At 40.4% G+C, this 16,198-nt stretch overlaps 1 protein-coding gene across 1 annotated transcript in view; it reads left to right on the top strand.

Moving 5' to 3' along the window:
- LOC101361563 (PKHD1, fibrocystin/polyductin) overlaps positions 1-16,198 on the top strand; it is a 413,510-nt gene that overhangs the window by 74,601 nt on the left and 322,711 nt on the right. Inside the window, exon 23 of the mRNA XM_023742674.1 lies at positions 14,322-14,472. Coding sequence (XP_023598442.1) covers positions 14,322-14,472 — 151 coding nt within the window. The remainder of the gene's footprint in view (positions 1-14,321; positions 14,473-16,198) is intronic.

Here is a 16,198-nt window from a genome sequence, read left to right as displayed (position 1 = left end):
CTTGGAGTTGACTGAGGCAACTGAATCTCAGATCCCATTAAAAGTTATGTCTGTATCTATTAGTATCATTTAAAAAGTGCTACCCAACATTCTGGCTGTGGCATCAGGCAAAAGTGGGTGTGCTTTTTTTGAGTAAGAATTAAAATAAGTGCCCAATGATTTAAAAACAAAGTTTATACTCAGTGTTGATTAGGGCATGAGGTAATCAGCACTGGTGGGAAGGTAAGTTAGCACAATCTTTAGAGGACAATTAGGCAATGTGTGTTAATAAGCCTTTTAATTTTTCATATTCTGTGGTCCAGCAATTTCACTTCTAGGATTTTATTTTAAGAAAGCAGTTAGAAATGTTTAATATTTCTGAACAGTCACATCCATTGAAGTTTTAGATATAAGGACCAAAAAAATTGAAATGAAATAAATGGACAATGAATAAGGAAGACCGAAGAAGAATGAATGCCTTTGAATTATGGTGTTGGCGAAGAATGTTAAATATACGAGAGACTGCCAGAAGAACAAACAAATCTGTCTTGGAAGAAGTACAGCCAGAGTGCTCATTAGAAGCAAGGATGGTGAGACTTCATCTCATATACTTTGGGCATGTTATTAGGGGGGACCAGTCCCTGAAGAAGGACATCATGCTTGGTAGAATGGAAGGTCAACGAGAAAGAGGAAGACCCTCAATGAGATGGATTGACACAGTGGCTGCAACAATGGGTTCAAGCATAACAACGAGTGCGAGGATGGCACAGGACCAGGCAGTGTTTCATTCTGTTGTACATAGGGTCGCTATGAGTTGGAACCAGCTTGACGGCACCTAACAACAACAACAACAACAATAACAAATGCATTCAAATGATAGAATACTAAATAAAAAAGAAATCTAAATCTGTTGCTGTCGAGTTGATTCTGACTTATTCTAAGGAACCATTAAAAATCATGACAGAATATTTAACCAAACAAGGAAATGTTTATAATATATTGAGAAATGAAAAGCACAGGTCACAAAATAGCATGTCAATTTATTCCTAATATTATTTATAGTATATATGTTTATAAACACATGTAATAGATGCTTAGAAAAAAGACTGGAAGTATATTTTCTAAAATGTTGATAGTGCCTATGCCCAGGTGGCTGAAGTACTGGTCTTATTTATTTTCTTCATTTAGTTTTTATCTGTTTTCCAGTGAATATGTCCTAATTTAATAACCAGAAAAACACACTGTGAATTATACAAGAGTTATTAAGAAAATCATGCACCAAATAGCTTACTTTGGTTCCTCTTTAGGTAATGCTTGTGAACTCAGAGAACTACTTTCCAGGACCTTTGCAGGAAACCCACTTCCCTTTAATGCCTTATCCCCTGCCAGCTGCTACCATTATAGATTTGCTGTCTTTTGGCAAAGACATACATACCTGTGGCAAAAATATACACAATCTGTCTGTCTCTCTACCCATCCATCCATCCATCCATCCATCCATCCATCTAGCCAGTAGATATTTGTGAAGTGCCTACTCTGTTCTAGGCTCTGTAGTGGGTGCTGGTGACTCAATGTTGAATAATATGGCAAAGTTCCTGCCTTTAAGGAGCCTATATGGTAAAGGGGGAGGCCAGACAATCAATAAAATTATCGCATGTTGTGATAAGTGATATAAAGTGCTAGAAATATCAGGGCTATACTTTAGACAGCATGTTCAGAGGAGACTTCTCTGAAGAAGTATCTTTAGGTAAGAAGGAGAAGGTGCCAGCTATGCAGAGTCAGGCAGTGAGGGCAGCAAATGCAAAGGACTCATCAAGTTTGATGAGCTGTCAGAAAGTCAGTAAGGCTGGAGTGTAGTGGAAGGAAGAAAATACAGCCCTAGATGAGCTTGGGGATGTATGTAAGGCCATAGTGAGGAGTTTGGATTCTAATGCCATGGGCAGATTAAGTGACTTCCTCAAAGTCACACAGTGAAGCCATGGCAGGGTTGGGACTGGAACTTAGCACTCCTGTCATCATCAGGCCTGTCACTGTCACTGATAAGAGCTTTGGCTGAGCTTTGAGGGGTAAATGAGATTTCAGAGTCAGAGGGAGAAACTTTCAGGTTAAGTGAGGAGGTGGAATGCCCTCAAGTGTTTTTCCTGCCTGTCCTAGAGAGCACATACATGGAGATGACTTCATTACTTTGGGGACTGATCAGACCAATTGAAAGGAGAATAGATTGGAAGTTTAGGAAGTCTAGATTCTAAGAACTATCTTTACTGCAATTTGGACCAAAAATCTTACTTTAATCCTTCTTACCCTCTCACAAATATGTGTGTGTGTGCGCGTGCATGTATATATATATATATATATATGTATATATATATATATACACACACACACACATATACATACACACATACATATATTTAGCCGGTGGTACTACTTAATTCACAGGATTATTGTGAAGGAAAACATTAATAGCTATTATGAAATTTTGAAATTTTTTAAAGTTAGTGTAATTTTGATATCCTTGTGTCTGCTTATTTTAGTGATGGCTTTTTTTCTGAAGCTTTAGTGAGGTTATCAGGGACAAATACCAAAAAGAAGTATGAGCTAAAGCTTGTTAAAAAGTCTTAAGTGAACAGCGAAGAGTCTTAACTCTCTTTAGCACAAGAAGGACATGTTTAGGGAAGACAGTATACTGCCAACAGGCAAATAAAGGGAGGGCAGAGTGACTCACCCCCTTTTGCTCTTACCTTTGCCAGCACCGAGCCTAGAAAGGGCAGAAAGTGGCTTGTTAGGACAATGGAAGCCCAAGGCCAAGAAAGATTGTAAAGGAAGTCTTTTCCCTCCTTTCCTTGAGTTCAAGTCCATAGTTCCAGGTCAATTATACACTGGGTGCAAAGAAATTGCTTGAATGATTCAGGATCCACTGCTGGTAATGAGCCATGGAGAATGGGGCAGAACAAAGAGAGTTGCTGGGCAGTAGTCTCTAAGTTACCTAAGAAAGGAAAAGGGGATGAGCGGAGTAGAGTCTGGAAAATTTAGACAACTAAGCTTGACATTAGGGAGTCCTGGGTTGTTAAGCACTTGACGGCTAACCAAAAGGTACCCAGTTTGAAACCACCCAAAGGCACCTTGGAAGACAAGGCCTGGTGATCTGCTTCTGAAAGGTCACAGCCTTAAAAACTCTACTCTGCACACATGAGGTTACCATGAGTTGCAACTAACTCCACAGCAACTAACAACAACAAGCTTGACTTTATCCCTGACAAAATTCTAGAACAAATGATTAATCAGATGGTTTGTGAGCCTTCAAAAATGATAACAGTTATCTAGGAACGTGATGGCTTGGTAAGCCAACTCATTTCCCTTCTGATGTGTTTGTAAGTGATTTATGATGGGAATATATAGAGAGCTGCTCAAACTATTCCAACAAACTCTTGCCCGGTAGCAAAAGAAAGGTTCCAGGCACACAGCCCAGAGTGGCCTGACTCAGACTCAAATTGCTTTGAAGTCAAGTGTTTTATTTTAAAAGTCTATGCGGATTTTGCATTCTACTCCATCATCTTTCCATATTTATCTAAATATTACCTTTTAATGTAAAAGTTAAATTATTTTGCTTTTCCTTTCTGAATCTTTTAGTGAAAAGGACTCTCCAGGAGCAAAAGCTCTGGCTTTGTCTACCCCCGGATGATGGCTCAGGGAAGTGGATTTGTAGCTAGATTACAGGCTCAAGATTCAAAATGTATCTGAGCAATGCGTCCAAATTAATGAGATGAAATGTAACAGTAACGAACGTGAAGTCCCACATTTACATTTCAACAATAATACCAGCACCACCACAACCAACAACCACGATAATAAGAGTTGCCTTTATTAGACACTTAGTGTGTAGCAGGCTCTGTGCTAATCACTTCATATACTTCATTTTGTTCAATTCACTCACCACTTATTTGACATAGGTACTCAATTATTAGTAACTCCATTTTATAAACGAGGGAATCAAAGCTTAGACAATAATGTCTCCAAGGTCATACAGCTGGTAAGTATCTGTGCTGGGATTCAAATCTAGCTGGTCTGATTCCAAGCCGAACTTTTGCATGTTAATGCTTCTCAGAAAACCAGTTGAATAAATACAGCATGGTGAAGTCCTCATGTAACTGCATCTCTGAGACTTTTGAGTTTACCACCATCTTAATATAAATATGGAGGCTACAAGATGAAAGATGTCATCGGAAGGATGGCTCAGATAAAGGGAGACCATAGCCCCAATGGTCAGCTAAAGCTATCTGCATTCAGTGCTGGTTAGCATGATATTAAAATATTGACAACCTATGGTAGGTCTGGAGTCCTGGATAGGGCAAACGGTTAAAGCATTCGACTACTAACTGAAAGCTTAGAGGTTCGAGTACAGCCAGATGTGCCTCAGAAGAAAGGCCAGCCTCTCTTCTCCTGAAATATCAGCCATTGAAAACCCTGTAGAGCACAGTTCTACTCGATACATATGGGGTCACCATGAGTTGGAGCCAACTCAATGGTAACTGGTATCGTAGGTCTAGAGGACAGTGGGCATGAAGTCATGTCTCGGATGAATACAGAACTGAGAATATTTTAGCATGAAGAAGAGAAGATGAAGTGGTGAGATGCAATAGTTACCTTGTTAATTATTTGTAGCAATGGGAGAAACCATTTTCACAATGATTTGAAAAAAGATGCTGTAGTTTGACATGATTTATAGGTTCTCAAGCTTTTTCCCGTGGGAAAACCAGGAAGGTGGGGAAGGAGGAAAAAAGACTGATGTTTGGTTGCCTTCTCAAAACTTAAGAGCACTGCTCTAGGAGACAGGACACCTGAGTTCTAATCTCAGCACTGCTAGAATTTTGTGTTTGACTTTGTGCAAATCCCGATCTCTTTGCGCTACATTTTTTATGCCTGTACCTAATTTATACACTGAAATGAGATCATACGTCCAGTAGCTAAAGTGAAAGGAAGAAATGATAAAGTAAAAGAGTTGAACAGAAGATTTCAAAGGGTGGCTCCAGAAGACGAAGTATTATAATGACATGTGCAAAGACCTGGAGATGGAAAACCAAAAGGGAAGAACACGCTGGGCATTTCTCAAGCTGAAAGAACTGAAGAAAAAATTCAAACCTTGAGTTGCAATACTGAAGGAATCTATGGGGAAAATATTAAACAACACAGGAAGCATCAGAAGAAAATGGTAGTAATACTCAGAGTCACTATACCAAAAAGAATTGGTCGATGTTCAGCCATTTCAGAAGGTAGCATATGAGCAGGAACTGATGGTACTGAAGGAAGAAGTCCAAGCTGCACTGAAGGCATTGGTGAAAAATAAGGCTCCAGGAATTAACGGAATACCGATTGAGATGTTTCAACAAACAGATGCAGCACTGGAAGTGCTCACTCATCTATGCCAAGAAATTTGGAAGACAGCTACCTGGCTTGCTAACAGGAAGAGATCCATATTTATGCCTATTCCCAAGAAAGGTGATCCTACCTATCGTGGAAATTATCAAACAGTATCATTAATATGATATGCAAGTAAAATTTTGCTGAAGATCATTCAAAAGCGGCTGCGGCAGAATAACGACAGGGAACTGCCAGAAATGTCAGCCGGATTCAGAAGAGGACATGGAACCAGGGATATCATTGCTGATGTCAGATGGATCCTGGCCTAAAGCAGAGAATACCAGAAAGATGTTTTCCTGTGTTTTATTGACTATGCAAAGACATTTGACTGTGTGGATCATAACAAATTATGGATAACATTGCAAAGAATGGGAATTCCAGAATACTTAATTGTGCTCATGAGGAACCTGTGCATAGATCAAGAGGCAGTCGTTTGAACAGAACAAGGGGATACTGTGTGATTTAAAGTCAGGAAAGGTGTGCATCAGGGTTGTATCCGTTCACCATACCTATTCAATCTGTATGCTGAGCAAATAATCCGAGAAGCTGGACTATATGAAGAAGAATGGAGCATTGGGATTGGAGGAAGACTCATTAACAACCTGCAATATGCAGATGACACAACTTTGCTTGCTGAAAGTGAGGAGGACTTAAAGCACTTACTGATGAAGATCAAAGACCACAGCCTTCAGTATGGATGACACCTTAACGTAAAGAAAACAAAAATCCTCACAACTGGACCAATAAGCAACATCATGATAGAACAGAGAGAATGTTGAAGTTGTGAAGGATTTCGTTTTACTTGGATCCATAATCAATGCCCATGGAAACAGCAGTCAAGAAATCAAACAAGCATATTGCATGGGGAAAATCTTCTCAAGATCTCTTTAAAGTGTTGAAAAGCAAAGATGTCACCTTGAAGACTAAGTGCGCCTCACCCAAGCCATGGTGTTTTCACTTGCCTCGTATGCATGTGAAAAGATGCAAGAAAGCTGGATGATGAATAAGGAAGACCGAAGAAGAATTGACACCTTTGAATTGTGGTGTTGGAAAAGAATATTGAATATACCATGGACTGCCAAAAGAACGAACATATCTATCTTGGCAGAAATACGACCAGAATGCTCCTTAGAAGCAAGGATGGTAAGACTATGTCTCACATACTTTGGACATGTTGTCAGGAGGGATCAGTCCCTGGAGAAGGACATCATGCTTGGTAAAGTAGAGGGTCAGCAAAAAAGAGGGAGACCTTCAACAAGATGTATTGACACAGTGGCTGCAACAATGGGCTTAATCATAATAACGATTGTGAGGATGGTGCAGGACTGGGCAGTGTTTTGTTCTTTGTACATAGGGTCACTACGAGTTGGAACCGACTTGACGGCACCTAACAACAACAACCACGACATTATAATTAATTATTACTATTACTATATTATAATATTGTATAAAACTTCCACTGCTCTTGAGTTGATTCCAACTCATAGTGACCCTATAGAACAGAAGAGAACTGCCACATAGGGTTTTGAAGGCTCTGAATCTTTCTTTTTTTTTTTTTTATGCACAAACAAAGCTTTATTAAGCAAAAGTAGCTCACCAGTGGAGACAAAGAGGGACAATGCAACGCTAGCCTTTGTCTCCCCAGATAAAGGATTGGCTAGGGCTTATGAAAGTTTTTAGGTGGGAAAAAGCATCATCTTTATTCATGAAAGAGGTGGGGTTATGAAGATTAGGTGTGCATGCAAGAGGTAATTCAAGATGGAACCTGTAACAAAGGCTCCTGGGACTGGATGGCAGGACTTAATATGGGGTGCCACACCTGCGCAGTTCCCCCGCGATGCTGGCTTGACTCCTGTCACAGATCTGTTGGTCACCTTGAGGATGTCTGCGCATGCTCCAGGGATCAGATCAGGCCTGTTCTTCTGAAAAACATCAAGGAAGTAAATTGAGAGCTGGGTGGGTTGTTCTTTCTTTATTGCATGTTCCGAGATAATGGGTTTTGTGTCATTAGTTAAACAGGGTTTAGGGTTCTTTGCCTAGGGGCTCAGTCCCATTTTCCCTTCCCTATCTCATTCACCCCTGAGAGATTTTATACTGATAATTCTTTATGAGGGTGTAGGGGCGGAGGTCTCTTCTTCTGTAACTTCTTCAAGCTGACACTGGGTTGTCAGCCTGCCTAGCAGAGTAGAAATCTCTCCCTATCTGGTCTAAAGTTTTGTTGGGGCTATTGGACTCAGACCTGGGAATGGGCTGGAACTCTTGCATCATCATTAATTTGACTTGGAACTGCTGGAGTCGAGAAGACATAAACTTAACCAGCGCTTTGAGCAAGCATGGACCAAATAAAAGTGGTAGAAGGACAGTTATTGCGGGTCCTAAAAGGGGAAGGAACCAGGTTATGGAAGGTAAATATCCTTTGATTTGATTCTAGATATTGTTACCCATTTATGTATGGGCTGTCCTTAGCTACTCAACTTGTTGTAGGATCCTCTGAGCCCGGGAGTTCTACTTCCCCAGAAACATTAATGTACATGCAGCAGAAAGTGTTTGCAACTGTGCATGTACCTCCCTGTTCAGCCAGGAGGTATTCCAGTGTGATTCAGTGGTCAATGACTACATTGACCAATGAGTCCAGGGATCTCTGTAAGTCTAATAGACTTTGTCCTGAATCGGTACTGACTACTTGGATAACACTGGATAGATTTTGGACTTGAGCATTGGTGTAAACCGCACCCACCGTTAATCCAGCAAGTACTCACATCAAGGCCATGATCCCTAAAGCTATGAAGGTAATGGGTTCTCTTTTCCTTTGGCTGAGGGCTTCCTGTGAAGCTGGGTTAGTGCTCCCCTGAAAGATTGAAACTGTGTTGTTATTGGGGATTACAAGCCCAACAAAACAACTGGTGTTGACCAAGCTTAAATTAAGGCACCATAATCCCCAAGTTCTGTTGGCTTGGTCTAAGCATGTGAACCAATATCCTTTCGGGGCACACAGGACTGGTTTTCCCAGGCATCCTTTAGTAATAGGCACCAAGGTATTTGTGCTTAACAACCATCCCATGAAATCGGATTGGTTTTGGGTTGCCCTAAAAAGGGTCAGACCTTTACCAAGGGGTCGCCACACCCCAGGGTGTGTGAAGCTTCCTTCTAACCAAATATTTGTAGCATTGCTATGATTTTTGGAGGGGATTTCAAGGGGGTTTGATCTGGAAAGATCCGTGCAGTTAAAATGATAATAGGTACCTGTAGAGTCTAGTAGTTGAAAACATTTTGACAAAACCCGAGCATCAAGCAAAATTTCCCCCATCGGTATCAAAGGGACATGGAATGGGAACACGTGGGTCCAGAAGATAGGACCTCTTTGCTAGCTTCTGCTCCGCGGTCCAGGTCTCCTCAAGGTCGACTGGATTTGTAGCTTCAGAAATCCTTGATGACTGCGCCATTAATTTTTCAGATTGGCTAGAAACTGCGATCCTACATTTTGAATTGTCTTTCTTAACAATCATTGGTACAGGTTTCAGTAACGACAGTCAGGAGAGTCTTCATTGGTCCAACAAATTTCTATTCACTAAATGCTAATAGAAAAAGAGTGAAAAGTCTTTTGTGTTCTGTTTGATTGGCTTTATGTGAAAGGTTCCCTATAAGATATTTTCTAAGATTATCTTAGCTATTGTCTTTATACCTCAGGGCCCAGTTGATGTGTCCTTGTGAGTCCTTGTGAGTCCTTGTGAGTCCTTGTGAGCTCAGCTCCAGCTGGGTCACATTTTCTATGCTCAAGGAGAGGGAATAATAACTGCAATATTATTTCCTAAATCATTCTCTTATTTTGATCGGAGATTGGAGGTAACACATCGATGATCAATACCTGGACATAGTTGAGCTCCTAGATGGCAGCCACTGCAGTCTCTTTAAACTCATGGTGCTGGTTTTTCACCAGATACCATCTGGTTCTTCACCAGGTTATTAAGTAAAAGCGATGTTCTCATCAATCACATTGCCAAGGCTGTAAATCTTTATGGAAGCATATTACCACATCTTTCTCCCAAGGAGCGGCTGATGGGTTCGAACCACCCACTTTTCAGTTAGCAGCCGAACGTTTTAACCACTGCACCACGAAGACTCCTTATAATATATTATAGTTTATAATAATAGTAATATAATCATAGTTATATAATAATAATATAATAGCTATAATTATAATAGTTTATAATATAAAGTATAACTATTATTAATTACTAATTATTATTACTAATCAAACACTTGTCTGTCAGTTTGTTGTACTGTGGTGGCTTCTGTGTGGCTGTGATGCTGGAAGCTATGCCACCAGTATTTCAAATACCAGCAGGGTCACCCATGGTGAACAGGCTGCAGTGGAGCTTCCAGACTAAGGTAAACTAGGAAGAAAGATATGGCGATCTACTTCTGAAAAAAATGGCCAGTGAAAACCTTAAGAATAGCAGTGGAACACTGTCTGATACCATGCCGGAAGGTGAGACCTTCAGGTTGGAAGGCATTCAAAATATGACTAGGGAAGAGCTGCCTCCTCAAAGTAGGGTAGACCTTAATGAAGTAGATGGAATAAAGCTTTTGAGACTTTCATTTGCTGATGTGGCACGACTCAAAATGTGAAGAAACAGCTGAAAACATCCATTAATAATTGGGATGTGGAATATATGAAGTATGAATCAAGAAAAATTAGAAATTGTCAAAAATGATATGGAATGCTTGAAGATTGATATCCTAGGAATTAGTGAGCTGAAATAGACTGGTATTGGCCATTTTGAATTGGACAATCATATAGTCTACTATGCTGGGAATGACAAATTGAAGAGGAATGGCGTTGCATTTATTGTCAAAAAGAACATTTCAAGACCTATCATGAAATACAATACTGTCAGTGATAGGATAATATCCATACGAGAAGGAAGACCAGTTAATACGACTATCATTCAAACTTTCACACCAATCACTAATAACAAAGATGAAGAAATTGAATATTTTTACCAACTTCTGTAATCTGAAATTGATCAAACATGCAATCAAGATGCATTGATAATTACTGGTGATTGGAATGTGAAAGTTGGAAACAAAGAAGAAGGATAAACCCCCCCCAAAATAAAACCCAAACCCACTGCTGTTGAGAAGGATCAGTAGTTGGAGATACTGTCTCGATGATAGAAATGACACAGGAAATCACATGACAGAATTTTGCAAGACCAATAACTTATTCATTGGAAATACCTTTTTTTTTAACAACTTAAATGGCAACTATACATGTGGACCTTGCCAGATGGAATACACAGGAATCAAATCGACTACATCTGTGAAAAGAGACGATGGAGAAGCTCAACATCATCAGTCAGAACAAGGCCAGGGGCTGACTGTGGAACAGACCATCAATTGCTCATATGCAAGTTCAAGTTGAAGCTGAATAAAATTAGAACAAGTCCATGAGAGCCAAAGTACAACCTTGAGTATATCCCCCCTGAATTTAGAGACCATCTCAAGAACAGATTTGATGCACTGAACCCTAATGACCGAAAACCAGACGAGTTGTGAGATGGCATCAAGGACATTGTCTTGGTCATCTAGTGCTGCTATAACAGAATACCACAAGTGGATGGCTTTAACAAAGAGAAGTTTGTTCTCTCACAGTCTGGTAGGCTACAAGACGAAATTTAGGGCATCAGCTCCAGGGGAATGCTTTTTCTGTTGGCTCTGGAGGAAGGTCCGTTGTCATCAATCTTCCCTCGGTCTGGGAGCTTCTCTGTGCAGGAACCTCAGGTCCAAAGGACACACTCTGCTCCCAGCACTTCTTTCTTGGTGGTATGAAGTTCCCCAACTCTCCATTTGCTTCCCTTTCCTCTTTATCTTTTGAGAGATAAAAGGTGGTACAACCCACACCCCAGGGAAACTCCCTTTACATTGGATCAGGGATGAGACCTGGGTAAGGGTGGTGTTACAATCCCACTCTAATCCTCTTTAACATAAAATGACAGTCACAAAATGGAGGACAACCACACAATTCTGGGAATCATGACCCAGACAAATTGATACACACACTTCCTGGGGGACATAATTCAATCCATGACAGACATCATACATGAAGAAAGCAAAGGTCATTAAAGAGACAGGAAAGAAAGAAAAGACCAAAATGGATGTCAGAAGAAATGCTGAAACTTGCTCTTGAACATAGAGTAGCTGAAATGAAAGGAAGAAATGATGAAGTAAAAGAACTGAACAGAAACTTTCAAAGGGCAACTTGAGAAGACAAAGTAAAGTATTATAAAGAAATGTGAGACCTGGAGTTAGAAAACCAAAAGAGAACAAAATGCTCAACATTTTTTAAGCTAAAAGAACTGAAAAAAAAAAAAAAAAATCCAAGCCTTAAGTTGCAATTTTGAAGGATTCTGTGGGCAAAATACTGAACGATGCAGGAAGTATCAAAAAAAGATGCAAGAAACACACAGTCATTTTACCAAAAAGAATTGGTTGACATTCAGCCTTTTTAGGAGGTAGCATATGAACAAGAACCAATGGCTCTGAAGGAAAAAGTTCAAGCTGCACTGAAGGCATTGGCAAAAACCAAGGCTCCAGGAATTGATGGAATACCAATTGAGATATTTCAACAAATGGATGCAACGCTGGAAGTGCTCACTCATCTATGCAAGAAATTTGGAAGACAGATACCTGGCCAACCGACTGGAAGAAATCCACATACATGTCTATTCCAAAGAAAGGTGATCCAACAGAATGTGGACATTATTGAACAATATCATTAATGTCACACACAAGTAAAATTATGCTGAAGATATTTCAAAAATGATTGTAGCAGTACATGGACAGGGAACTGCCAGAAATTCAAGCTGGATTCAGAAGAGGACATGGAATGAGGAATATCATTGCTGATGTCAGATGGATCTTGGATGAAAGCAGAGAATACTAGAAAGATGTTTACCTGTGTTTTATTGAGTATGTAAAGGCATTTGACTGTATGGATCCTAACAAATTATGGATAACATTGGGAAGAATGAGATTTCCAGAATACTTAATTGTGCCCATTTGAAAACTGTACATAGACCAAGAGGCAGTTGCTGAAATAGAACAAGGGTATACTGCATGGTTTAAAATCAGGAAAAGTGTGCATCACAGTTGTATCCTTTCACCATACCTATTCAACCTGTATGCTGAGCAGATAATCTAAGAAGCTGGATTATATGAATAAGAACACAACATCAGGACTGGAGGAAGACTCATTAATGACCTTTGATATGCTGATGACATAACATTGCTTGCTGAAAGTGAAGAGGACTTGAAGCACTTACTGATGAAAGATCAAAGACTATAGCCTTCTGTACGGATTACACCTCAACATAAAGAAAACAAAAATCCTCACAACTGGACAATTAAGCAACATCATGATAAATGGAGAAAATATTGAAGTCATTAAGGATTTCATTTTACTTGGATCCACAATCAGTGCCAATGGAAGCAGCAGTCAGGAGGTCAAATGACGCATTGCATTGGGCAAATCTGCTGCAAAAGAACTCTTTGAAGTGTTGAAAAGCAAAGATGTCACTTTGAGGACTAAGATGCACCTGACCCAAGCCATGATATTTTCAATTACCTCATATGCATGTAAAAGCTGGACAATGAATAAGGAAGACCAAAGAAGAATTGATGCCTTTGAATTATGGTGTTGGCGGAAAATGTTCAATATACCACGCACGATGAACAAATCTGTCTTGGAAGAAGTACAGTCAGAATGCTCCTTAGGAGCAAGGATGTCAAGACTTTGTCTTATGTACTTTGGACATGATATCAGGAGGGACCAATCTCTGGAGAAGGACATCATGCTTGGTGAAGTAGAGGGTCAGCAAAAAAGAAGGAGAGCCTCAATGAGATTGATTGTCACAGTGGCTGCAACAGTGGGCTGAAACATAGCAATGATTGTGAGGATGGTGCAGGACCAGGCAGGGTTTCATTCTGTTGTGTATATAGGATTGTTATGAGTTGGGAAGACCTTGACGCCACCTAATGACAATAATTGTCGCTAATAATCTGTTAGTTGTAACAGTGCCTTAAGCCAGGATTATTCTTGAATAAATTTCACACCTGTTGGGGACAATACCTTTTAACATCCATGTTCCCACCTCCTCTAGACTGCATATTTTTAGGTTTTCTGTAATGCCACACTGCTGTTTTTCATTTTAAATCCAGTCTGGCTTTCCCCCTTAAAGCCACAGGACTTTTAAAGTGAGTGGCTGGTAGTATAACTGGCACATATATCGAATCTCTTTAGTCTGGGCTGTTAAGTAAGTTTAATTAATTTACTAAGTTAATGTTCCACTGCTAGCAACAGAGCCTCATTGCCGTCAGCCGGGGAGAGGGAATTGAAAGCCTAAATGAGCTCATTTTTTCACAGTTGGAATTAGGGACCAGTTAGCCAGTTGTGTGGGTTTTCCAATTTCTCCGTCTGCCCTGGGGGGATTCAGAAAATTCACTCCCCCAGCACAAAGTGTGAGTAAGAGCAGGAAGAGGGAAGGGGAAAGAAAGAAAGGCGGGGGCAGGGGGAACTCTCCCCAACCTTTGCTTCCATTTTTGGAACTGGAATCATCGTCTGGGTTTTGCTTGTTAAGTTGGGCTTGGAGGAGCTTTTGCTAATGTTCCTAATAGATTTGGAAAAGAGAAAGGCCTCAGTGAAAGATATTTACCACGTATGTTTTCATTGCAGGGTGTGCAGATAAAGAGAAAACAAATAAACAATAAAAGAATGGAAACAAAATTACAGAAATTTGCAAAATTTGACAAATGGTGGCCTGTAGTTGCCACAAGCTAATGGCTTGCAATGATTAATAAGAGTAAAAATAATTGCATTTCATTAAGATTGATGACACCCCATTTAACCTCCCCTCTCGTTTCAGCCCTAAAGTGGAAAGAGATGAAGTTCTCATCTATAATAGCTCCTGTAACATTACCATGGAAACTGAGGCAGAGATGGAGTGTGAGACGCCTAATCAGCCAATTACCGCCAAGATTACTGAGATATGGAAAAGCCGGGGCCAGAACACTCAGGTATAATCAAATCTTTTTTACAGACTGATTCAAACAGCTCAAATTAAATTTGTAATATTGTGTACATTAAAAAAACAATTTAGCCTAAATGGCAGCGATATATAATATTAAATGCTCTCAAACTTTGAGGAGCTGGTCTAATGCACAACATCTAAATTCAGAGTTTTAACTATGGTTAATCATATATTTTCTCAAAAATAAATGAGCACTGCCTGTCCTCTTTTAGAGCAAATTCTGAACAGATAATCTCCTCAGCTTTTTGTCCTGTTTTCTGTGTGCATGTTCGAAAGAGGCTCTCTGTGGTTTATTTCTTCATGAAATAAATGGCCTACAATTTAACCAGACCCATTTCAATTGGAAGACTTCCATATCACTCAGCCATCTTCAGCATGGTGGGACGGCTGTATTTGCTGGTCCGACCGGTTCATTTCTGTTCCACGGGGAGGCAGAGTGGCAAGTACAGTTTCTGAGGGAATTATATGGGAATGGAGACTGTAAAGGACCTTAGGGTCATTTTGTCCAGCCCCTCAATTCTTCAGTTTTCAAATTGTCTACACCACTCCCTCCAAGTGGCTCATCTAAGAATGTGTTCTTAAAATTCCCCAGTGAGAGATTCCACAGCCTCCTTAGGGAATTTGCCAGAATTGAAATCAGAGGCTGAAGGCTCTTTGGAATGTAGCCGATAATCTTTTACAACTCCCCAGGCTTCTTACTGTACACAGATAAAAAATAATATTTATTGAGCATCTACTCCCTTGGGTGTATTTCTCTTTATGAAAGCAATTCCCAGATTTTCTTCTCTTTGTCTGTTTTATTTGGAACAAACATTTATTGAGTGCCTATTATGTGCCCCACCCTACACCAGATTCTCTGATGAATGCTGCTTCAGTTACTAAACCTTCCCAATCCAAAACGATACTTCCTGGGTTGGCAATGCATGCTTTTCTACAGCTTCTGGACTGGTGCTGAAAAATGCATGCAATTACAAAGGCATGATTTTCCTGTCCTTCCTAGGCGTTGCCTATCTATCTTCCCCACCCTTCTGGGGCCTTGCTGTCCATTCTTTCACCTGTCCAAGCTCATCACCCTCCTGTACCTTCCGTTCCTGTGGCTGCCCAAGACTGTCACTTCTGGCTTCATTGTTTCCCCAGGATAGGCCTCTTCCTTTCAATTCACTGCCAATTTTAATTCTTCATCCCTGACACCACTCTCTTCTAGTTGCAGCCTCCACCTCCCTTCTGTGCCCCTTTCTCAGCAGCCGGCTGTCAGTGATGTCCCTACTGTAATGAGGTGGGACTGCTGAATCAGTGCTGTATTGTGGAAAGAGACGTGTGGTCAGACAACCTGCACTCCTAGCTGTGTGACACTGAGCAGTCTTTAAACCTTTCTGGGCCTTAGTTTCTACCTGGGTGATAACATGGCATTGCTGGGATGGTCCCATGAGCAAATGTTCATGGAAGGGATAGAGAGGCCGGTGAGCACAGTGGTTCAATGTGTGATCTTTGGAGCTAGACTGCCTGGGTTTAAAAACATTGCTTGCTATCTGGAGGATCTAAGCAAGTTATTTAATCTCTCTGTGCTTCAGTTTTCTCGTCTATAAAGTGGGAATAATAATAAAAACCGAAAAACCCAAACCCATTTCTTTTGAGTTGATTCCGACTCCTAGCGACCCTATAGAACAGAGTAGAACTTCCCCATAGGGTTTCCAAGGAGTGGCTGGTGGATT

This window comes from Trichechus manatus, unplaced genomic scaffold (genome assembly GCF_000243295.1).
Source record: "Trichechus manatus latirostris isolate Lorelei unplaced genomic scaffold, TriManLat1.0 scaffold00215, whole genome shotgun sequence".
NCBI lineage: Eukaryota > Metazoa > Chordata > Mammalia > Sirenia > Trichechidae > Trichechus > Trichechus manatus.
This window is presented reverse-complemented; position numbering and strand designations above follow the sequence as displayed.